Here is a 22,204-nt window from a genome sequence, read left to right as displayed (position 1 = left end):
GTTTTTTAAGTTAAGTTTTATATCAGACTTTGTTGAACTCGTATATTTAAGCTTACATTTATGCTTACAATATTATAGACATTTGCCATTTTTCATAACTTAAAAAAATTATGAGATAATAAGTGTCTCATAAAAGTAATTGATACACACATAAATTGATCTGATTGAACATCGTCGTAAAATTAGGTGGATTAGTAGCACACTAATCTCAACCATTCACGTAGAACTATCTCTATGGTTGTTATAAAAGTCAAATAAAGTCACCCCATGCCTAATATTCATAGTCCAAAAAATTAATAGAAGAGAAGAAGAAGAAAAAGAAAGCAACAACAAAAAGAAAATATTATTCAATGACATATAATAAAATATCAAATTATAGTGGAGTACTTAGAATTGTGATCATGATTGACCACATCATGTGGAAACATGGGAAGGAAATTAAAATTGAAAAATGGTACCACTTAAACACTTATCAAATAAAGAAAGATACATGTTTTAAATTATTGATTTGTTTTATGTATCAAGAACAAAAACCCCAATAATTTGGGCTCTAAAAGTTTCTCAAATGATAATAGTTTCGATTTTTTCAAAACTCGCGGATACATTGCTCACTCATTCGATACATAGCAAACGATACATAAGTTATGTATAAGATATATAAGTTACGTACCGGATACATAAGTATAAACTAGATTCATATGGATTTAAGTTTGAAAGAATTGAAATTATGTGTCAACAATAGCATTTGCACCAAATACATTGTATACAAATAAAGTTGTAATGTATCTGATAGTGATGAAATGATATATGAGAAAGAAAAAAAGGGATTTCTGCAATTAATTCAAACTCAATAGAGATTTTTTAGACATTATGTCATCCCTATTCATTTGTGGGTCTGGACTCGATTTTTGTTTTCAATTTCGAGAATCAACCAACGTTGAGTTGTGTAATTATATATTTTACCTTGTTTTAAATATCTGATTGATTCAACAAAATTTTTATCTTTCTACTTTGGGCCTAAGCATGCATGGATTTGCGTGTCGTGTTATATCACATCAAACCCCAACATCACGCGTATCATGTAAACTTATATTTTACCTAATAAAATTCTCCACGTTTCTCTTTCATTTTAACAAAGACATTTACTTCATTAGAGATATCGTACAAAATATTTCGATATCTAGCATTTATGCTTGTGAAAAAATAACAAAAATACTCTTATAAGTAAAATTAATTATACTTATGCAAGTTGCTCGAACACGAGGGTAAGATGGAAAATAATTATTCAGTACGATACACTATGAAATAATACGTAATACTCCTAACCAAATAAGCAAAATTCATTTTTGTTTTGTCTTCTTATTAAAAAAGAAACTTCTGATTTTTTGGTTTACTTTCCTTAAGAAAACATATATATATATATATATGTAGTCTGTGGAGCTCATTGTTTTTATACTGAAAAAAAATCTTCAAATCTCCAAAATCTCATTTTTGTTTGAGCCCTTCAAACCCAGGTAAAATTCTACTAAACCCAGAAGTTTTCTTGATCTAAAAGTGTTTTTTGTTTTCAATCTGAATCTGGGTTTTGATATTTAATTGAAATTTGGGGATATTGATTTCTGGGTATTGTGTTTTTTCAGCAGAAGGGTTCAAAATTTCATCTTTGAAACTGTAGATGGAGATCGATAAAGCAATTAGGGAATGTGATGATCGAAGATTGAAGACAAAGTATAATAATGCCATTTACGTTATTAAAAGAGCACTGGCTCTTTATCCGTAAGTATCAAAATTTGATCTTTCTTTGTTGTTGACTATACATTTTGTTATTAGAAGTACAGGTAGACTGAAGAAGTATTGAGGAAATGTAATTAGATAGAACATGACACAATTTTAACTTATCGAGGATATGAACTTAGATTGTAGGGTGTGGAGGCAAGAATTAGGGTAGAAGCATAGTAGGTTGCAGTGCATTGTATTGATGTCTGTTAATAGTCGTAGTATTGCTCCTGTAGATTCTTTGTCCTTCGATTGATGCTACTATTTGGTGATTTAATGTACCTCGACTATCGTGTTTTGTTGTAGTTTTGAATTATTTTCCCTTGAGCCGAGGGTCTATCAGGAACCACCTCTCTTCGTCTAAAGTAGGGGTAAGGTCTGCGTATACTACCAAGACCCCACTTTGTGAGACTACATGGGGTATGTTGTTGTTGTACCTTAGTCAGTCTAACTGATTCGGCAGCATTATTAGATTGTGATGCTCATGAATACAAAATTAGGAAAGTTCGCAGCGAATGTTGATTCACTTTATCAATGTGAATTATTTTGCTCTGGGTGGGAATATAGCACATAATTCAATTTCAATTTCAATTTCAAGTTCACAACATTGTGATATTAGAGCATATTATTTTAGTAGAACCTTATATTATGCTCTCTGAGTAATAAATGCCTACTCAAGGTAGGGGGTAAGGTCTGTGGATACTCTACCCTCCCCATACCCCACCTGTGGGATTAGGCTAGGTTTGTTGTTGTTGAGCAATAAATGACAGAATTTCACTTTTTATTCGAAGTTATTGAATTAATAATTAGTTATACTTCCTTTTTTTTTTTTTAATAACGGCGGTGTCCAAGCTAGCGTGTGCGCACTTGGACTATTCCACTGTGTGCTTGCGTACTCCTACTAGTATAGTAACTTTGGTCTCCCATGGTCTTTTGTTCAGCTTCATTAACTGCAAGTCCACACCCTTAGATGCATAAGCTATGCATCCTCTATCCTTGTTGTATAGACCTATCTGAAGTTTCTCAAATATTAAGGGAAGAGAATTTGGGTGAGTTATTATATTTTGATTTGGCTGAAACATGTGAACTAATTTCACGATTGAGAAAAGGTATTGAAGTGTTGCATAGAATTCAAAAATAATATAGAATAGTGTTATTTATGACTTGACTTTTGGAAAATGGTATGTTGTCTCTTTGAGAGAGTGGTCCCTTTTTTTTTCCCTTTAAAAGATAGGCTATACAATGGGTTAGCAAAACAGGAAGGAGGGACTTGCGTTTTAGGGAGAGTAGTTGATTTGAGAGCTATCACTATTACTCTTCCCTCTTAAGGTGAAGCTGACCAAGCATTTTTCAGTTTTCTCTTTTTGATAATGCTTATGTCCTTCACTTAACAGTGTACAAGAGGTTGCGTTAAGCTTTAACGGAGGGAAAGATTCTACTGTAAGTTCTTTATATGTTTCTTGGTGTTGATGGTTTAAATAGTTTTTTTTTTATAATATTTGACCAAATATATGAATTTTTATAATTCAGGTTTTGCTTCACCTGCTGAGGGCAGGCTGTTTTCTACATCAAGCTGAAGAATTTAATTCAGGAGGAGATGCAGCTGATGGTGGAAAGACATTCCCGATAAGAACAATATATTTTGAGAGTCCATCTGCTTTCCCTGAAATCAACTCATTTACTTACGAAGCTGCATCCATGTATGTGAGAAATGCTAGTTTCCCTTGACCCCTTCGCCAAAAAATTTCATAGAAAGACATTCCTCGCAGATGATGTCATTTCCTTTATTAACCATTTGACCTGATCACCCTTCTCTTGCAGTTACGACATACAAATGGATATTATTAGACTTGATTTTAAATCAGGTCTAGAGGCTCTGCTAAAAGCTAATCCAATCCGAGCTATTTTTCTTGGTGTCCGAATCGGAGATCCTACTGCAGTAAATATTTAGTTAATTATTCGAACTAGTCAATGATCTTCTAATCTAGGCCAGTATGATTTGTGGCTAACCACTCTTATGGAATGTACCTTTCAGGTAGGTCAAGAGCAATTCTCACCTAGCTCACCTGGGTGGCCACCTTTCATGAGGGTGAACCCAATTTTGGACTGGTCATACAGGTTTGACGATGCCCTCATATACACTCCATATACATGCAAGAAAAAGTTAGTAAAATTGATGGTTCATCAAGTTGTATTATAAATTAAGCGAGTAATACAGCTAGAATATTATTCTTAGTTATTAGCATAGCAAACATTATAATGACAAATGGACAAACTAAGATTCCTCCTAGATGAAAGTAAATAATCTTTAACTTCACCATATGCAAATAAAAGAGGCAATAAAAGAAATATTTAGCTGTTCGCAATGTTACTCTTTTAGGCTTTAAAACATGAATCCAAGTAGGATATTAATTAAGCATACGTCACCATTTTCATCTGAAAAGAGATAAAGACAAAAAGCTTTTGAAGATGAATGTTAATATACTGTAGATATTGACATTCAAGTGAACTCCATGATTTTTTCATGGAAACACTGTTACAAGTATTTGTAGCCCTAGAATTGGAGGATTTGAAGAGCAAATACTAGCTTTCAAGTCCATTGAATGTTGGATTGAGATTAAGGCTTATTTTTTCAAGGAGTATGGTTATATATATATACAAAACCGCATTTTAAACCAATTAATCCAAATGGAATTAACAAGTAAATGTTAAAAGTAGACAATGACTGACTTGAACAACTATTTTTGTCATTAGTTGGTTGACTCTTAACTATAGGATAACAATTCGTGTACTTTAGTGTTAAGATATCACTTTTGAGGTATTCATGTACAAAAGAACTGTTTTTCTGATGAAATGCGTGAAGACCTCAGAAGGGCAACATGCCCAGGATATTAGGAAGGAAAAAGAGGATTAGCTTATTGATTATCAAGCATGTTGCTTCTTACCTAAAAAGGACTGTGGAGGGTCATGATAGATGCTAAAGTCGGTTAGCCTTAGCAGTACTATAAAGATACTGGACATCTAAGTTGCTCGGACTTGGGTGCGGGTGTCCGATACTGGTGCGGATCCAAAGGTCGGATCCTTCATGATCTAATTTTTAAGATTCGGGGATATGGATCCATGTATGGATAAGGGTGCGGCGATTCGCCTAAAAATAATTAAAATATCTAAAAATATAGTTATAAAACCTAAATAATGAGATATTATGAGAACTTGAGGAGAATCTTGGAATGAGATTAAAGGAGATGAGTGACATAGAAATTTCTATATAAAAGGTATTCTATTTTCTTCAATTTCACCCTAGCTTTTGTATTGATTACGGAAATCATTAAAACTGTCTAGACTTTTCCCATCGATTTTTGTCAAAGTACCCAAAATCTGTTGACCAAATTGGACACGGATCACACACCGACACCCACACCCATGTTGTGTCGACGCGGGTGCGGCACCAAAAGTGAAGAGTTTGAGCAACTTAGGTGGACATAGCTTTTGGAATCGGCAGTTCTTGGGTTGACTTAAATTTTGATGTAAGGCCTAGAAAATCAAGGAGTATAAAGCATTTATACTCCGTAACAAATTATGGCTTGAACTAGAACAACTCAAATTAATTTTGTCTTGAATTTTCTTAAATGCCTTGGTTGGCGATGAACGTTGCCTCAATTGTTGGTCATGGCAAGTGCTGTATGTGTAATTTTCATTATATTTAATTGATTAAATTTGTCAATTCAGGTATACTGTAGATTATAGCATTTTGCTAATCAAATAGTTCTATTGGATGTTCTTTCACTATCATTTTGAAGCATTAAATGTGATTTTGTTTGCAATTATCCTGGCACCAAGAAATAATAAAGAAAAATTTATTCTTGGGAACAACTCAAAAGGTTTGGAATTTACTATAATCCAGCTAAAGGTAGGGATGGCCAAACTCTTAGAGCTTGTTTGGATGGACTTATAACTTATGGCTTTTAAACATAAGTCATAATAAGTTAGAAATCCGAACTTCTAGCTTATTTTTGTTATTTTAGCTTAAAAACTAGTGCTTCAAAGCACTTTCTTATCTTATCCAAACACTGAAAGCTCTTTTGGCTTAAAAGCACCTAAAGATAAGTCGATCCAAACAGGCTCTTAGTCATTATTCATTCTGAACAAACTATTTGTCATGTGGCTGGCATTTTCATTCAATACTCACCCTTGTTAAATTGGCTAGTTCGCTTATTTCACCTTGTTCAGGGTTTTGTATGCCTTTTCAATGGAAAGTGTTCATTTAGCATTTTTTTTTTTTGATTTGATCTGCCATGCTTCTGTACATTTTTAATGATCTTGATCATCCATCTTGCCGTTTGTTTCTCCTTTTGGATGAATTAAAATGACTAACCTGCAAAATTTGTTATGACAGAGATGTATGGGCATTCCTATTGGTATCCAAGGTTCGGTACTGCAGTCTTTATGATCAGGGGTAATTTTCTGTTGTGTTACTTCAAAATTTATCACTTGGATTCATCGTCCTGCATTACACAAAAAAGATGACATTCATGGGATTTATATATTATTTCTTTGATTCGTGCTACTTAATACTCATAAATGATACTTTTGAACTCCAATTTCAGGAGGCACCCTGATTGATTTGAGCATCTATTTGTTTTACTGCTTTGTAGGTATACCTCAATCGGGAGCATTCATGATACTGTTCCTAATGCACTTTTATGCACGAGGAACTCCGACAGTAGTGAAGAGAAGTTTAAACCTGCCTATTTACTGGCTGATGGAAGATTGGAAAGAGCTGGAAGAGCAAAGAAGAACTCTTCTGCGGTTTGCGGGAAATTATCTTCTACTAGCAATGGACTGAAAATGGAGAATTTGAATTCTGGTAGCATGCTTACTGCCTCGATTATTACTGTGGGGGATGAAATTTTGTAAGTTATTGTTGCTTGACATTTGTATTTGATGATTCTTGTATCACGCTAACATGCTCTTTTCTAAGTGTCTTTTTCTCGTTATATGTAACTTTTGTTGGATTGATGCTATATTTCGTTTATATTCCCTTCTAGTGTGTGTTCCGTCTTTTATATTTTCAATTGATCTGTCATGATTACATATTCTATTTGCTTGTTCTTTGGATCGGAATTGTTGAACTTGAGGGTATTTATTATATGAAGTGAATTGTTGAACCTGAATGTACTTAAGTTGTTCTTGAAACAAGATTCAAATTCCTGACATTACAATTCCGTAATTAAAAAAAACACAATGAATCTCTTGGGGAGCTAGATTTCCTGCAAGCAAATCAAATTCTGCAAGCACATAATTCTTCTTCACCCAGCTATCTGAGCTGCTGATATTTGAACAAGTTGTCCTCTACAACAGAGGAAATTACCCCCTCTAAATTAAACTCCTCAGTCCTCAGTCTGTAATCCAGAAGGAATACAGCAATCTTATTGTGACGTGTAAAGCACATGCCATCTCATATTACAAAATTTCAATTTGAATTTTCTAGTCATTTTATGGTTAAGTGGATATGATTTGCCTATAGGCATTAGTCAAGACAGTAACTTGAGGGGCAGAGCTTGGTCTTGGGTTCTGGTTGATGTGTGTCATTACAGTTTTTGATATACTTTTTTGGCAACCAGATGGACATAAGGAGGCTGTCAAATTTCTGTGCATTTGTCCAAGCAGATGTTTTCTTTGATTAGTAAACTATGTCAATAGGAAAAGTTTACTATGCGCTTACATGTAATGCAAAATATAGTCTTTATTTTCAGTTTGCTCTATGTTATACTCTCCCATTTGAAGAGAGAGCCAATAAGATTGGAGTCAAGTGAATGTATATTCACCTGAACCAAAAATCTTATTTTTGTTGGTCTCTGCATCTGCTTGCTTATCATATATCTTTCTCATGGTTCCATAGCTCAGGTTTGGCACTGTAGAGGACAAGTTGGGTTCTGTGTTGTGTAAAAAACTCCATTCTATTGGTTGGGCAGTATCGCGAATTACTGTCACTCAAAACGATGTAAGTAATATGTATTTGGAAACTTTTGCAATGTCTGTTTGAATTGCGTGAACAGTTAAAAAGAGTCGAAAGCTAGAAATAAAAATCTCAAATTCTCTCTAATAATTTGCTAAGGAGAAATCGATAGCCTAGTAAAATATCTCCCTAGTAATTGGAAAAGATTCATTGGACCATTCCAAAGCCAATTGTTAGCTAGAACAGTCCATTGTTATTGCTTTCTTGAACCAGCATCTTTTTCCTTTATTTCCCACCTCGATAGTTCAATGCTTGAGGAACCTTAAACATTTATAATTTGAATGTTACTAAAGTCCTCATTTGTCATCTCATCCTCTCAATTTCAGATAGATTCTGTTGCCGAGGAAGTAGAGAGATTGAAGTCCAGAGATGATATGGTAAGCATTTGTCAATATGGATTATGTTGTGGACCAGTCTGCAAATAGTTTTGTATGTCTGTACTCGGTGAGAAAATATTGCCAGCTTCTTTAAGCATAAGGTTTTTCAAATTGTTGTCATCCTACAGGTATTTATATATGGTGGGATCGGACCATTGCATTCAGATGTTACTGTAGCAGGAGTAGCAAAAGCTTTTGGTGTTCGCATGGTACATGATATAAATTTACTGAGTCCTTTGCGTGCTTTTTGATTCCATGACTTAGCCTGAGCAATAGCTTCTGAATGATTTAGCTAAGTAGCATTGGAATTGATTCCCATGTTTGTCTGACATGGCATATGTCGCAAACTTGATGGCCCATGTGTGTGATATTTCAAAAAAAAACTTCCGTCATTAGCTCCTGTTGTGTGTCTGAGAGAGGAATATTTGAAGGTGATGATCAAATGGAGGAACAGGTCTTATAAGTTTAGAAGAAATTAATTAGAGAAAGATGATTAAAAATGTAATTTTAGATTACCATGGTAAAGTCACATAGATATTTTATTGGTAAATGTATTTGATGCATAGATGTCTATGATTATGAATTTTTATAGCTGTGTATATGATTCCCCTATGGCATGACTTCCTATTTGTAGTTTCCGTCTATGAACTTCGTTGATCATGTATCGTTAAGGAATTCCATGATCATATATGGCTTTGTTGCTTCCCCGTTGCTATATGTTCACCATGTCTCCTCGTCGAGTTTGTAATTCCTCTATTTGAGATGTATTATAAAAGTCAAAATGAGACGCTATGGCATGACCTCTTGGTCAATGTTCCCTCTTAAACCCTTTGGACGAAATCCTTCGATTCACTATAATCCGATGAGAAATCTAGAATCGCGAATAACCATGGTTGATCTTAGGAATCATTTACCTTGAAGATAAAGTGTAGGAGAGTGAGAATTGGAGCTATGTAGCTGTGGTTCGAAATGAGAGCGATGAGAAAATGAGCTCAAAAAATCTAATTTGGGGTATTGAAATTCCTTTTGCGTAGGTGGACCCCACTTTTGTTTTTTATTTGTCTCCTTGATCTTAACCAAGAAGGTCAAGGAAGGTGTTATCCTTTATGCCTTTGCTGCCTATGTTTACATCACATGGGTTCTAATCCATGTGGCATTTTTTATATTAATGCACACTCAGCTGCTTTACGGGTTGTACTTTGCGCTACACAAATTTGTACTATATAGACACCTTACAGTAAAATATTCAAAACTTCGTGTACAAATTTTGGATTGGCAAACGGTTCATGTGTTCGAAACTAGACTCGAAGACCTTTAATTTGATAGTAATTCACCACTTAACCCGGGAGATATTCTTGTTTGAAGTTGGACCATGTGCAAGCTCATTTGAAGTGTTAGTCAGTGACATAGCTTCCAACTCGTCTTTGTGATAGGGCTATCCTTAGCCCTTAATCACTCCCAGTGCACCTCCTATACTTATTATCACATCAATGTTATGGTAATAGTTCATAGCTCTTTGGCACACAACATTATTTCTAATCGACGTTGTCACCTTTTAAAGTCTTAAATCATTTTGGGCCTTTATCCTTTTGCCCAATGTACTTTCCACATTCATCCTAGTCCATTTAATTTTTTTGACTTAAAAATCCTCAGATGGTCCCCACACTTTCAACCTGGTCCTGTTTCAAGGTTTTACAGTAACACAACTATAATCTGTTAAAATACTCGGAATATTCATAACTGTTTTAAAACAATTAATCCTTGTGTTATTCTGCATGTTTAACAGATAAACCAGTTTCGGCTGATTCTTCTGATATTTATGTACTTTTCAGATATGTTATTTGATATTCCACTTCTCGCTGATGTTTCGGTGTCAAATCTTTCTTTCAGGCTCCTGATGAAGAATTTGAAGAACATCTGAGGCACCTCATAGGAGAAAAATGCTCTGGTGACAAGAATGAGGTTAGAGCTTTTCTTTAAAGTATTATTGTAGACAAGAATGACATAGCATCGACGTACCTGTGCTAATAGAGTGAGTTTGGTGCTTCAGTCTTACCTTCTGATGCACTGGTATTAAGAAATTTCTCCTTACATTATGTTAGGAGTTGATTGGAAGGTAAAGGGTATATACCTTGGGATCTACCTGAACTTGGCTCAATTTATTCGGTGCACATTTAAACTATTGTGAGTCAAAATAACCCCGCTGGACTTGACAATTTGACTCCTTTGGCTTTGACTCCCTGGGATGCTCTCACCCGATGAAGGCGAGAGACACCTGTCACGTGGTTCTTTTTATTTTGTCCACATGGCTTTTTTGAAAAATAAAACAATTCTTTTAACCTTAAAATCCATCAATTTTTCGGATCATCTTCTATTGGTTAAAAACTTTTCTGGAACTTCGTTAGTTTGGCTGAAACCATTTTCAATTTTGCTAAAATGATGAAATTCCAGCCAAGCTTTTTCATGGATTAGCCTGCAAAAGAACTACACAATCGGAACAAACAGTCGTTGCATCTAAGGAAGAAATAAAAATAAATACTTTGTTGGAACTTCATTATTTTGGCTAAAACTTTTCTTATTTGGTTTAAAATGATGAAATTCTATGTTACCTTTCTCAAAAAAAAAAAAGATGAAATGCTACCCAAACTTTTACAGATTTGGCCAAAGAAGTACACAGTTGGTACAAATAATCATTACATCTAAAGAAGAACTACGAAAGAAATACACAGTTAGAATTCCCTTATTTTGGCTAGAACTTTTGTTGTTCGACTATAAATAATGGAATTTCAGCAATTTTTTTTGCGGAAGGAAGAAATAAAAATAAATATTTTGTTGGAACTTCATTATTTTGGCTAAAATTTTTCTTATTTGGTTTAAAATGATGAAATTCTACCCAAACTTTTACAGATTTGGCCGAAGAAGTACACAGTTGGTACAAATAATCATTACATCTAAAGAAGAACTAAGAAAGAAATACACAGTTAGAATTCCCTTATTTTGGCTAGAACTTTTGTTGTTCAGCGATTTTTTTTGCAGATTTTGCAACAAGACACAGTTGAAAGCAAATAGCCATTACACTAAAGAAGAAACAAAAAATACATACAGTTGGGGTAAAATCTGCAATGTATATTAAACAAGAAGAAATACACAATTGGAACAAATAAACTATCGTATATGATCATGTGGCAAGTAATGTTTGGAAAAACCCTACCTGGAAGGTTATTTTTTGCTTTTGTGTCACTCCCACGTGCCTAAAAGAGGTTATAGCCATGCTCTTTGCCACGTCAACCCCTTGGGGGAGGGGGGTGAAGGTATCAAATTGCCAAGGCCTGGGGTAATTAAGAGTTAAGACTATCGATAGTTTAGGTGTGCACCAAGTAAACGGAGGGAAGTTTAGGGGATCCCAAGGTTAATGAAAGAGCTCTGTGGTGAGTCCAGTTTACATGATCAGAATTTTATTTTCTTCTTGGGACTTGGAATTACAATTCTGTATCTTGATTGGTAAATTAGCTGAATAATGTTAAGACTTTTCAGTATAGTTCTCATACATGTATATTAGACATCTGAGGCACCTAATAACCTGAACTTCTGATTTACTATCTGATAGACTGATACAAATTGGAGAAGAAAAGTTTGGAGATATCACTTTTCTAAGTACTACAGGATGAATCAGTATTTTCAGATACATTTAATTTGATGATAACTTGCACCTGCAAAATCCCGACTCCAAAAGTTTCAAGTCCTGATATTTTTTTCCAAGGCTCTTCTGGAGTTCTTATCAATCCAGAGATTGTTTCAATATTGTAGTTTGAAATTATGCACCATCTTGTGGCCCAAGAAAGGACTGTTAAGATACAAATGAAATAAGTGCAAGGAAGATAAATACTTATTTATAAATTTCTTGTCATTGGATGTGATTATATTTGTAAACAATTTTAGCTACACTACCAGTGTACCAGTCACAGTTAAACTGTTGTTTCTTTTCCTATTCCAGATGGCGCTGTTGCCTGAGGGTATTACAGAATTGTTGCATCATGAACAGCTGCCTGTGCCTTTGGTATGTTGGCCATTATCTGAAATATAATGATTATTTTTAAGTTCTTTCTCGCTTTATAAAAAAGTTCTTTCTCTATGATGATTTCTTTATATCAGAGACCTTATAATGCTATCCAACTTATGCAGTGAATCAATTCTAATTTATACTTATTGCAAAATATCCAACAAACAAGGTCCAAACCGGCTGAATGTATCAAGCTATAAGATGAATTTTTCTTCTATAAATAGGAGATTAGTCATTAGTGTTACAGCAGAGCTGTCCAATTGGGCCGACATGGATGAGTCATTTTATTGGTGAAATTGTCGAGGTCTTCTTTTGATTAGTCGAAACATCTAGATGCTTGTTTACTTTTTCCCCCATGACAAAAAAGCTATGATTGAAGTGAAGGAACCAGCCACACGTATAGAATGCATGTATCTCATGTTTGATTTTATAGTTAGCTTGGTATAGTTCTTTCCCACGAGGTAGAGGTAAGGTCTGCGTACACTCTACCCTCCCTAGACCCCACTTTGTGGGATTCCATTGGGTATGTTGTTGTTGGTTTAATTCTTTTCGTCGTTAATCATCTTGTCTTGATAAAAGTACTCTTACATCCAGCCAATGATGTTTTTAAATTTTGACACTATTACATCCGACTAGGCACAAAGATATAATTCTTCAGCTTTCCTCTTCTTTTTTTATTTTTTTTTCTGTCCGCAGGAGGGGCCTTGAGACTTGTTTGATTTTACCCACAAACATAATTTTTGCTTGTGTCATTTCTATCATTATCTAAAATATAAATTTTCTAAAGATTCTTCCTCTTGTCGACAAGGTTTGGCCAGCGATGTTTTTAAGTATGACCCTATACATCTGAATAGGCATACACCTAAAATTACACTTTCCTTTCTTGTTTGCTGTTGGGAGGAGAGGGAGTGGGAGTTGGGACTAGTTTGGTTTGCCTACCAAGTATATTTTTGCTTGTCCATTGAAGTCATTAGATGAATATATATCTCCTAAAGATTCTTCTTTTGTCACCAAGGTTTTTTTTTTTGGAAAATGGTAACGTTGTATTATATCACAAAAGTACATGGGTTGTACTCAAACCTTATATACAAATGCACTCTAGACACTCCTACTCTATTTCTATATTGAGTCTAAAACACATCAACTATAGAGGCAGTGTCATTTGAGTATAATTGATTACACCAAAAACATAACAACAAAATGCAGTTTAGTTTAACATCCTGCACACTATTTTCTATGCCTTCAAAACATCTGGAATTCCTTTCTTTCCAGATTGCCCACCATATTGAAGCTGGGATAATTCTCGATCTAGTTCTGTCTTTTGCAAGGGCACCTGCCTCCTCCCAGCTGTACAAGGCCTCAGTAACTCTCCTAGGCATAGTCCAGGATATGCCTTTAAGGCTCAAAAAAATCCTCCAAAGCTGCTGAGTGTATTTGCAGTGTAGAAATTGATGGTTTACAGTTTCTAAGGTTTCCCCACATAGGAAACACCTAGAGCATAAGGTTATCCCCCTTTTCATTACATTATCTTGAGTCAGGGCAACTTCTTTAGCTAGCAGCCAAATAAAGCATGAGACTTTGTGTGGGATTCTACACTTCCATATTTGTTTCCAAGGCCAGATGGGACTCTGCTGGCTTGATTGATCCATCAGCCTGTAAGCTGAATGCACTTTGAACTTGTCACCAAGGGTTTTTATGGTCATGATTAATTTCTAAATCTATTTCACAAGAATTTCTATGTAATAATCCACAGACCATTGCCGATTGTATCCGGAAAAAGGTATGCGATGACACTTGCCTTAGGCAAATTCACATTGGATGCAATTTGGATTCCTAGGACCTAGAGTATCAAGAAAGGTGTTTCTTTGCGTGGTTAGCAACAAGGTATGTGATCTTGACAGCAGAAAATTTGAGAAAGAGGAGATCATTGGTGTCAATTAGTGTTTTATGTGCAAAAACTCTGGTGAAGATGTAGACCATCTATTGTTGCTTTGTAAAGTGGAAAATCGGTTATGGTGGGTGGTTTTTAATGTGTTTGGAAAGCAATGGGTGATGACGGGCACAATGAAGGAGGTGTTGCGAAGTTGGACTCACTGGAGGGGGAAGAGAAGTCCAAGGGCGTGGAGAGTGGCCCCTTTAGCAATAATGTGGGTTATTTGGAATGAGAGAAATAAGAGGGCTGAACCGCTGAAGTGCTGGAACAAATTTTTGTAAAATTGCAAAGTAGTCTATTGTGTCTAGTTTCTTTTGGTGTACTTATAGGGTCCCTATTGATATAGAGGATTGCATCTCTTTTGTTGAGAACCATAGGTGTAGGTCCTCTTCTTTTTGGTATACCGCTTGTATACAGGGATTCCCCCATTGTTAATAATATACTTTACCGTAATACCTCTAAAAAGGGCCAATTCAGGATTTAGTTTTTTGAGGCACCTTTTGGATTAAAGCTCAAAGGGTCAAAATCTTGAAGGCCCAAATGTCTTGTGGGGTTTAGAGTTATCAGACCAAAGCAGACAAGACAATACCTTGACAGATGGGGATGGATTGTGACAGTTGGTATCGGAGTTGGTACCTCCCCTAGTACGGTAGTGTGCATACCTAAGCAAGGACGTTGAGCCCTTAAGGGAGGGAGTACCACAGACTGTTGGTATAGTTGAACTCAAAGAGGGTATGGTGTGACACTTCCCTTAAGGCAATTCTCACATTGAAATGGGAGGTGAAATATAGGGGCCATATAGGGGTGAGTTCAGGATTCGATTGTCGGGGTGCTTTTCAAGTTAAAGCCCAAAGGGGCAAAACCGTAAGGTTCAAATGCCTTGAGGTGGCCTATAAGAGACATGTCAAAGGGGACAACACCTTGGTAGTTGGGCCCGGGCTGTGACATTCTATTTTAGCACATTGTGTTTATATTTTTCTGTTTGAATTTAAAAAATATAAAGGTTTGGTAACTTTTCAATAAGTTGACAATTTTTTCTTAGATGTTTCTTTCAAATCCTACAGTCTGTGTGCATTGAGTATATCCTGAAGTCTATTACTTCAACCAATGAGCTCTAAAATCTATTTAATTTCTCTTGATGAAAAGATTTCATCACTACTTTGTCAATTAAATTTTTCTATGCATATTATTCTTTGGCATTTTTTGTGCATAAATGTTTTAATTCTAGACCATGGATACTAGATAGAGATGTAAGTTGTAACACATAAAAATAAATAGGATCGATACCTAGTAAAGGGAAAGACAAGTTCTATAGAACTGTTGAGAAACCAACAATGTTACATGAGAATGAGTTTAGGGCCTAAAAGGTATAATGTAACCCAAAAATGAGTGTCATAGATATTCTGTTTTAAGATGGACTGTGACTACAGCCAAAATTAGACAGTATGAGAACATATCACATCATGAGAGGATTCAAGTAGCACACAAAATAAAATGATAGAAGATTGCCTGAGATGGTTTGTCCATGTCATATGCAGATCTTAAATGTACTCATTAGTTCATGTTACAATGTGATGATTGCATTTATTAGCAGGAATGAGGTGGACAGATTTTCTCAAAATTTCTACATTTTTGGATTTCATGTGAATGTAGCAAAGAAAGTACACAGTATTGGATTCATACAAAGCAGTATGAATCCATTACTTAGCCGTGTTGTTTCATTTACCTTAAGTCTGGCATTTGTCAGTGATATTTAAAGATTTGTATGTTAGTGTAAGAATAAGTATGAGATTAAGAGAACCCTTAGTTTTAGAGAATACCTAATTCATCTTTAAGTCAAATTTTTGAGTATTTGAATGAAAAAAGCTTCAAATAGAGCCAAATATAGATATGGATGATTCATATAGACGAAGGCTCAAATAGAGCAGAATGGACGTGGGTGATCATATAAACTATTTTGGAATTGAGGCATAGTTTTGTTACTGTTGCAACCTTTCCATTCTAGATATTTGTAGTGGTGCTGCTGGATTGTAGTTTTCCTTCTCCTACGCTACTCATTTTCCTTTGAAGAAGTTAGAAAATAGTTGGATTTTATTAAAGAAAAAGAAAATAGGAAACCCTAATGTTTTAAGAAGTGAAGAAATCAGATCACTATTTATGACAGGTAGATGAATGTTCTTATGTAGCACTAATAGTTTTGTTGGCTTATTCAAAGTTGGCAATGTGGTTTACAAATACGAAAAAGCTGATCACTGATAGTGAACCTACCTTGTCTTTGCCTCGATTTCCTCCTCCTTTGCTTTCCCCCACTCTCTAATCTTTTAATTACATGGGGCTGTTTTATGTCCTTGTTATATTCCTGATGATGCCTCTTTACCTATTTGTTAAAGATACTTACAATGTAGAAAGTTTATGACCATGTGCATTACCTTTGTAGATCAAGTGCCATAATGTGATTATTCTCACTGCAACAAATGCTGTAGAGCTGGATCGGCAATGGGATTGTCTGATTGAATTGGCACAATCTAATGGCATCCTGGAGCAGATGGATCCATTTGTATCAAAATGCTTTGCAACAACTCTTTCTGACGTGAGTTCTCAGGAACCCTTTCTTAGATTCTCTTTTTGCTTCTTTTTTAACTTTCCTTGTTGATGTGTGATATTGTGAACTAGAAGAGTCATTTCATTGGATATATCATTAGTATTCGTGAATCCTTTTTCAGCATGCACGAGTAAGTAGTAAGTGCCTTTCGAAGTTTTGTTTCTTCCACAGTATCCTTGTTAGGAAAAGATGTTTGATGGCATCCCAGAGTGATCCAGAAGATTTCTGGCCCTTTTTTTGGGGACTCTTCTTGGTGGTTTGGAAATGATGGTGTTTAAGATTTCCTAAAAAAAGTTGATGGCTATTCCTGACAAATTTTAGATTTATCTCTGAGGTCCTAGTTCTGAAAAGCAAATTGAAGTTTTCATGTCAGTTTTTCTTCATGAAGAGTGTACAAATCTCCAGTTACCTATTCTTTTGATTAAGTAATAAATTTTTGGGCAACCAATCATGCCCGTATACAAGCAGTATAGCAAAATAAAAAACCTACAAAAGAGATGATTTTCTACGAACAACATTGAATCTTCTGTACATAAAGGAACCTTATGGTGCACCAGAAAGAAATTAGAGATAAAACTACGTTACTGTTACAGGTTTCAAGAAAAAAGACTTACTCCTCAACTGAGCAAAATTCATTTCTATGCCTCAAAAGCACTCCTATTTCTTCGGTACAAGCTTCCATGCTCTTCTTTTTCTTCGCCTTCAACCATAATTCCAGCTGAACATTACCTCTTTCACCGTGCTTAGCTCGGTGAAAATATACCAAACCATCTAGGATTCCCCACCATAGTCTCGATGCTGTTGGACAATGAATGATGAGGTGGCCCATAGCTGACATCTTCGCCCGAACCCATGTACTTAAACACCAATTTTCATAAGTAACTTTCCCTTCCTGAGATTCTTAGCCATCGAGATCATGCCTCTTTCTGCTAATTAAGTGTAGAAACATTCCTTTCTTGTTACCTTTGGTATATAAATCTATCTATATGGAAAGGCAACTACCTCCCCAACCTCACCTCCATACATCGTGTCTATCCTGTGTTGTACTTTGTGGAGTAAATTAATGAGACTTTGGAAACCTAGAACCTCCCAATTTTGTAAGTTCTTTTTGAATCTCAAATCCCAAATGCTTCTCTATCTTGTAAAGCAAGAAGTGAAGAAAAATTATTGATAAATCAGGTAAATAATCTTCAGTTCCTCACACAGTTGTATTCATTTAGTATTCTCATGCTAAATGAACTAAAGGAATTAGAAGTGACTTCTCACATCAGAAAAAGGCACCACATTGCAGTGAACCTCAGATCCTTCTCCCACATATTTCTTGTGTGTGCATACAAGGATAACCTTTTTACCTCTCACATGAACCTGGATAATATCCTCTGATTTAAGATATTTCAAAAGGTTTACGTTGGAAGTTTCATAAAACTCATGACAAATAGGGCAGGACAAGGAGCTGCAGAAATAATGAGAAAAGTTGTGGAGCTGCAAAATTTTGTAGTGTCCAGGACCTGGATGATCTAATGATATCATAGATATAAGAGAATATTTTGTGTTGGGCATCAATCTGATACCATCTGTCACATGTACCTACGTAGACCTAATATTACCATGTGTGTAAAGCATTTGGAGGTTGGTAACTGAAAAAAACAGCTTTCCCAGAAAGATTAATCCGACTTAAAAGTTTTATGCATTTATAAAGGCATAGAGAATATTATTTGATCATGGAAAGCACTTGCAGATCTTTGCTCATTGTAACAGTCACCTGGATACATCCATTTGGGGTTGGGGTGGGGTGGGGGTGTGTGCTATAAACAGAAAATGTGTGCCTGCTTAACTTTCACTTTACCTTTGTGCTGCCAACATTCTACACAAATAAATAGATGTAATGGAACCAGTTTACCTTTCTCAAAAATAATTAAATAGATGTAATGGAACCTGCTCTATATTTGGGTTTCATGCAATCATCATCAGATACCTGTGGTAACAATATGACTATTCGCTCATCAATATTATTTCTTGTATTTTACTTCCTGGATAACCTTCTAGAATAGTTGGGTGCAGTTCATTTATTCCGTTGTTTCCTTTTCTTCATTTTGAGTGAGTCATTATGATTAATCACTGTATTGGGTTTTTCTTTTCTCTTCCTCACTTCTTTTAGTTTTAAGTTTCACTTATAATATAATGTCAATACAAATGGTTATTTACTCTTTTCGTACTTTGTCCTATTGCAGGTTGAAGTTGCTCAACCTCTGTCAAAGCTTTGTGCTCAGTTTCCTGATCTTTACATTGGTAAATTAATTGATTTCCCTGCTGCCCATCCAGCCTTTTCCTCCTTCCTGTTATAACAACTTTCCCTGTTTTCTTGGATATGAAGGAGGCTATCGCGAATCAAGAGAAGGCCCGCTTATAATTACATTTGAAGGGAAGGTAAATAACCTCTTGCCGAAGATATCACATGGTTTTGAAGCATGTTCTTTTATCAGTTGAATGAATTTGTTGTGTTGCTGTAGGATCTATCAAGAATAGAAGCTGCTTCTCAGTCATTGTGCCAAAAATTTCACCCTGGTGCATTCTCCAAAATCAAGTGACCATCCTAGTTGCCCTGGTCGTTGCTCTTGGCTTGCAGATCCAAGTTATATGGACCAAAATGGCCTCTAAATTTTGGACTAAAAAATTGCCAAAAAGGAGAATAAAGGTACAATGAAGGAGAACGATGCTCGAGAAGAAAAAGATCAAAGAAAATGGAATAGCTTCAATTTCAGCTCAATTGCAACTCTTGATACAAATATTTACTGTTTCATACAGTTTAAGACACAATTACTTGAAAGCTTATTTGTACCTCTGGGATCAAACAGCCTTTCTGTTGCACAGAATCTCTTATATTCTGTACTAGTAGTTTATCATCTGCCATTTACTTGGTTACATTATGTTACTATAAATTGATGCATTTCACCTTTCATTTCAACCAAACTGAATCCTGGTGTTTTGTGTATACCTTCAGTTTTCATCTTCTCCCTTACTTTTTCAGCATCAAACCATCTGTTTTCTGCAGCATAAATGTTGGAGAGAAGAATGTAACGCCCCGAGTGATATGGGTCCATTTGAGTCACAATCTTGGCTATCCTTTCACCCATTTGAACCTCACCATGCATCCTACAAGCCCCTAGTAAGGCACCCCAGATGCAAGCAGCAGCCTTTTCAGGCATATCTTGAATAAACATCTCTGCTTCTTCAAGCAAACCCGCCCGACCGAGAAGATCAACCATACAACCATAATGCTCAGATCTTGGTGTAATGCCATGTACTTTACTCATAGCATTGAACAGCCATTTGCCTTCTTTAACTAAACCTGCATAGCTGCAAGCACATAAAACACCTAAATATGTTATCTCATTAGGACCTGTTCCTTCATCACACATTTGATGGAACAACATAAGAGCTTCATTTGCAAGACCATTCATTGCTAGTCCGACGATCATGTTAGTCCAAGCCAACACTGATTTTTTTCTCCGTATCGTGTAAAATACTGTAAGAGCTTTCTCAGGATCTCCACACTTGCTATACATATCCAACAAGGCTACCTCAACTTCTTCCTCCTTTATGTTCTGTTTTTCCATGAAAGAGTGGATGGCTTCACCGATATGCAGTACACCTGCATATCCACAAACTGAGAACAACCCAATTAACGTTATCCGATCAGGTTTCAATCCAAACCTGAACATATCTCTTAGCAACTCTAAGGACTTCATATACATCTTGTTCTGAGTATAACCAAGAATCATAGTGTTCCATGAGACTAAATCTCTATCTGGCATTGCTCGAAAGATAGTCTCTGCTGAACTCATATCACCTGCCTCAGAATACCCACTAAGCATGACATTCCAAGCAGTAGTATCCTTAGGCATCTGACTAAAAACAACACCAGCTCTCTCTAGTTCACCCTTTTGTATAAAACCATCAAGAAGTGAAGTCCATGAGAAAACCGTCTTCATTTGCATCCTATCGAACAACTTCTCAGCTGACTCCATATCTCCAAACTTAGCATACATATCAATCAACCCATTACCAAGATTTTCACTCATATGTATTCCTCTTTTCATAATATACAAATGTATCAACTTACCTAAACCAAAATCCCCCATTTTCAAAGAACACGAAACAAGTCCAAGAAGTGTAACCGCGTTAGGCTCAACCCCGTTCCAACACATCTCGTTAACCGCAGCCAAAACCTCATCAAAACAACCATTTTTAACAAAATCATCAATAACCACATTCCAAGAAACTACATCTGGTTCAGGCATTTCATCAAACAGGTACATGATCTCTACGAAAAATCCAAACTTTGCATACATATGTAAAAGTGAATTTGCTATATGAAGGTCCAAAACATGCCCAAATTTTATCACAGAACAATGCAATGCTTCACCAAGAATGTAATTTTGAGTCCTGCACACTGCTTTAATCACAAAAGGGTAAGTATAATGATTAGGGAAAAAACCATATCGTAACATTTTGACGTAAAAACTCATTACTTCACTTGGATTAGAGCTAGAACCATAACCTCTGATCATAGTATTGAACATGAAAGTATTAGGTGAATCAATTTGGTTAAAAACCAAGTGGGCATATGCTAAATTTCCAGTAGGAAAAAGTGCTGTAAAGGAAAGAACAACACTGAGGAAAAGGGTGTCATTTGAAAGGCCATTTGTGATGAAATGGCCATGAAATTTCTTGAGATGTTTCATATTTGTACAGTTTTGTATAAGAAAAAGGTGTGGATTGGTAGCTAGTTTTAGAAGTTTTCTAATGGTGGATGAACACATGGCGGGGCGGAGCTAGAGGGACACAAAAGGTTCATCTGAAACTCCTTCGACGAAAAATTATGATTGTGTTATTTGTTATGCAATGTATAATAGACTTGGAATCTTCATGAATTTTTGTTTGAGTGAAAATTGTGGTTAAGTCAAAATTTATCCGACAAGGAATTTTACTATATTAGGACGGTTATGATTGCTATTCATCGGACCTCGGCTCTTTTATTATCAGGTAACCAATTTCTTTAACCTTTTTATTTATACAAAAATGTCATCTGCGATACGTGATTTTATAATTTTATGGAGATTTATTTTTCTTATAAACAATAGCTTAGGTCTTGCCATTGCCACCCCCATTCTTTGAGGCGACGCCCCTTCTTCCGAAGTTACAGCCTACACGGCTATATTATCGAGTTTCTTAGATCTACCTATGCATTTATGTGTACCTTCTTGCTTAAAGCTATTTAAGTTTTTCTTGGAAGTATGTCATGAGTTACTTCTAAAATATTGACTCAAGACATTTTACCTTTAAAAAAAAATACCTAGCACTTAGTTTTAAATAGTTATGTAATTATAAATTATTTTATTAAAATTAAAAATTTTAAAAAATTATAAAATATATA

General features: G+C 35.5%; 4 protein-coding genes across 7 annotated transcripts in view; 2 read left to right on the top strand and 2 right to left on the bottom strand.

Annotated features, from left to right (window-relative positions):
* LOC125870200 (uncharacterized) overlaps positions 1 to 22,204 on the bottom strand; it is a 390,460-nt gene that overhangs the window by 43,134 nt on the left and 325,122 nt on the right. The gene's annotated exons all lie outside the window — the stretch shown is intronic.
* Positions 1 to 22,204, top strand: part of LOC125870188 (heavy metal-associated isoprenylated plant protein 3-like) — a 210,645-nt gene that overhangs the window by 49,923 nt on the left and 138,518 nt on the right. The window lies entirely within an intron of this gene.
* LOC125870181 (uncharacterized) lies at positions 1,405 to 19,759 on the top strand. Of its 2 annotated transcripts, none has more exons than XM_049550532.1 (17): positions 1,405 to 1,514; positions 1,641 to 1,776; positions 3,171 to 3,216; positions 3,307 to 3,476; positions 3,598 to 3,715; positions 3,812 to 3,894; positions 6,173 to 6,232; positions 6,432 to 6,689; positions 7,684 to 7,780; positions 8,122 to 8,172; positions 8,301 to 8,381; positions 10,063 to 10,134; positions 12,167 to 12,229; positions 16,603 to 16,755; positions 18,999 to 19,056; positions 19,142 to 19,194; positions 19,278 to 19,759. In XM_049550532.1, exons 2-17 carry the CDS (start codon positions 1,676 to 1,678, stop codon positions 19,353 to 19,355), a joined length of 1,542 nt encoding a protein of 513 aa, XP_049406489.1. In that variant the 5' UTR covers positions 1,405 to 1,514; positions 1,641 to 1,675; the 3' UTR covers positions 19,356 to 19,759. The 2 variants fall into 2 exon arrangements, with proteins under 2 accessions (XP_049406489.1, XP_049406490.1); XM_049550533.1 differs by having other exon boundaries at positions 1,410 to 1,514; positions 1,644 to 1,776.
* On the bottom strand, positions 19,615 to 21,623 carry LOC125870180 (pentatricopeptide repeat-containing protein At2g29760, chloroplastic-like). The gene has a single exon (XM_049550531.1). The coding sequence runs from the start codon at positions 21,588 to 21,590 to the stop codon at positions 19,692 to 19,694; it is 1,899 nt and encodes a 632-aa protein (XP_049406488.1). The 5' UTR covers positions 21,591 to 21,623; the 3' UTR covers positions 19,615 to 19,691.

This window comes from Solanum stenotomum, chromosome 7 (genome assembly GCF_019186545.1).
Source record: "Solanum stenotomum isolate F172 chromosome 7, ASM1918654v1, whole genome shotgun sequence".
In the NCBI taxonomy this organism is placed as follows: domain Eukaryota; kingdom Viridiplantae; phylum Streptophyta; class Magnoliopsida; order Solanales; family Solanaceae; genus Solanum; species Solanum stenotomum.
This window is presented reverse-complemented; position numbering and strand designations above follow the sequence as displayed.

Coding starts and splice junctions, on each gene's coding strand:
- LOC125870181 (XM_049550532.1), top strand. CDS start 1,676: ATGGAGATCGATAAAGCAATTAGGGAATGTGATGATCGAAGATTGAAG. Junction 1,777..3,170: donor AGAGCACTGGCTCTTTATCC/GTAAGTATCAAA, acceptor TTCACTTAACAG/TGTACAAGAGGTTGCGTTAA. Junction 6,233..6,431: donor TGCAGTCTTTATGATCAGGG/GTAATTTTCTGT, acceptor ACTGCTTTGTAG/GTATACCTCAATCGGGAGCA.
- LOC125870180 (XM_049550531.1), bottom strand. CDS start 21,590: ATGTGTTCATCCACCATTAGAAAACTTCTAAAACTAGCTACCAATCCA.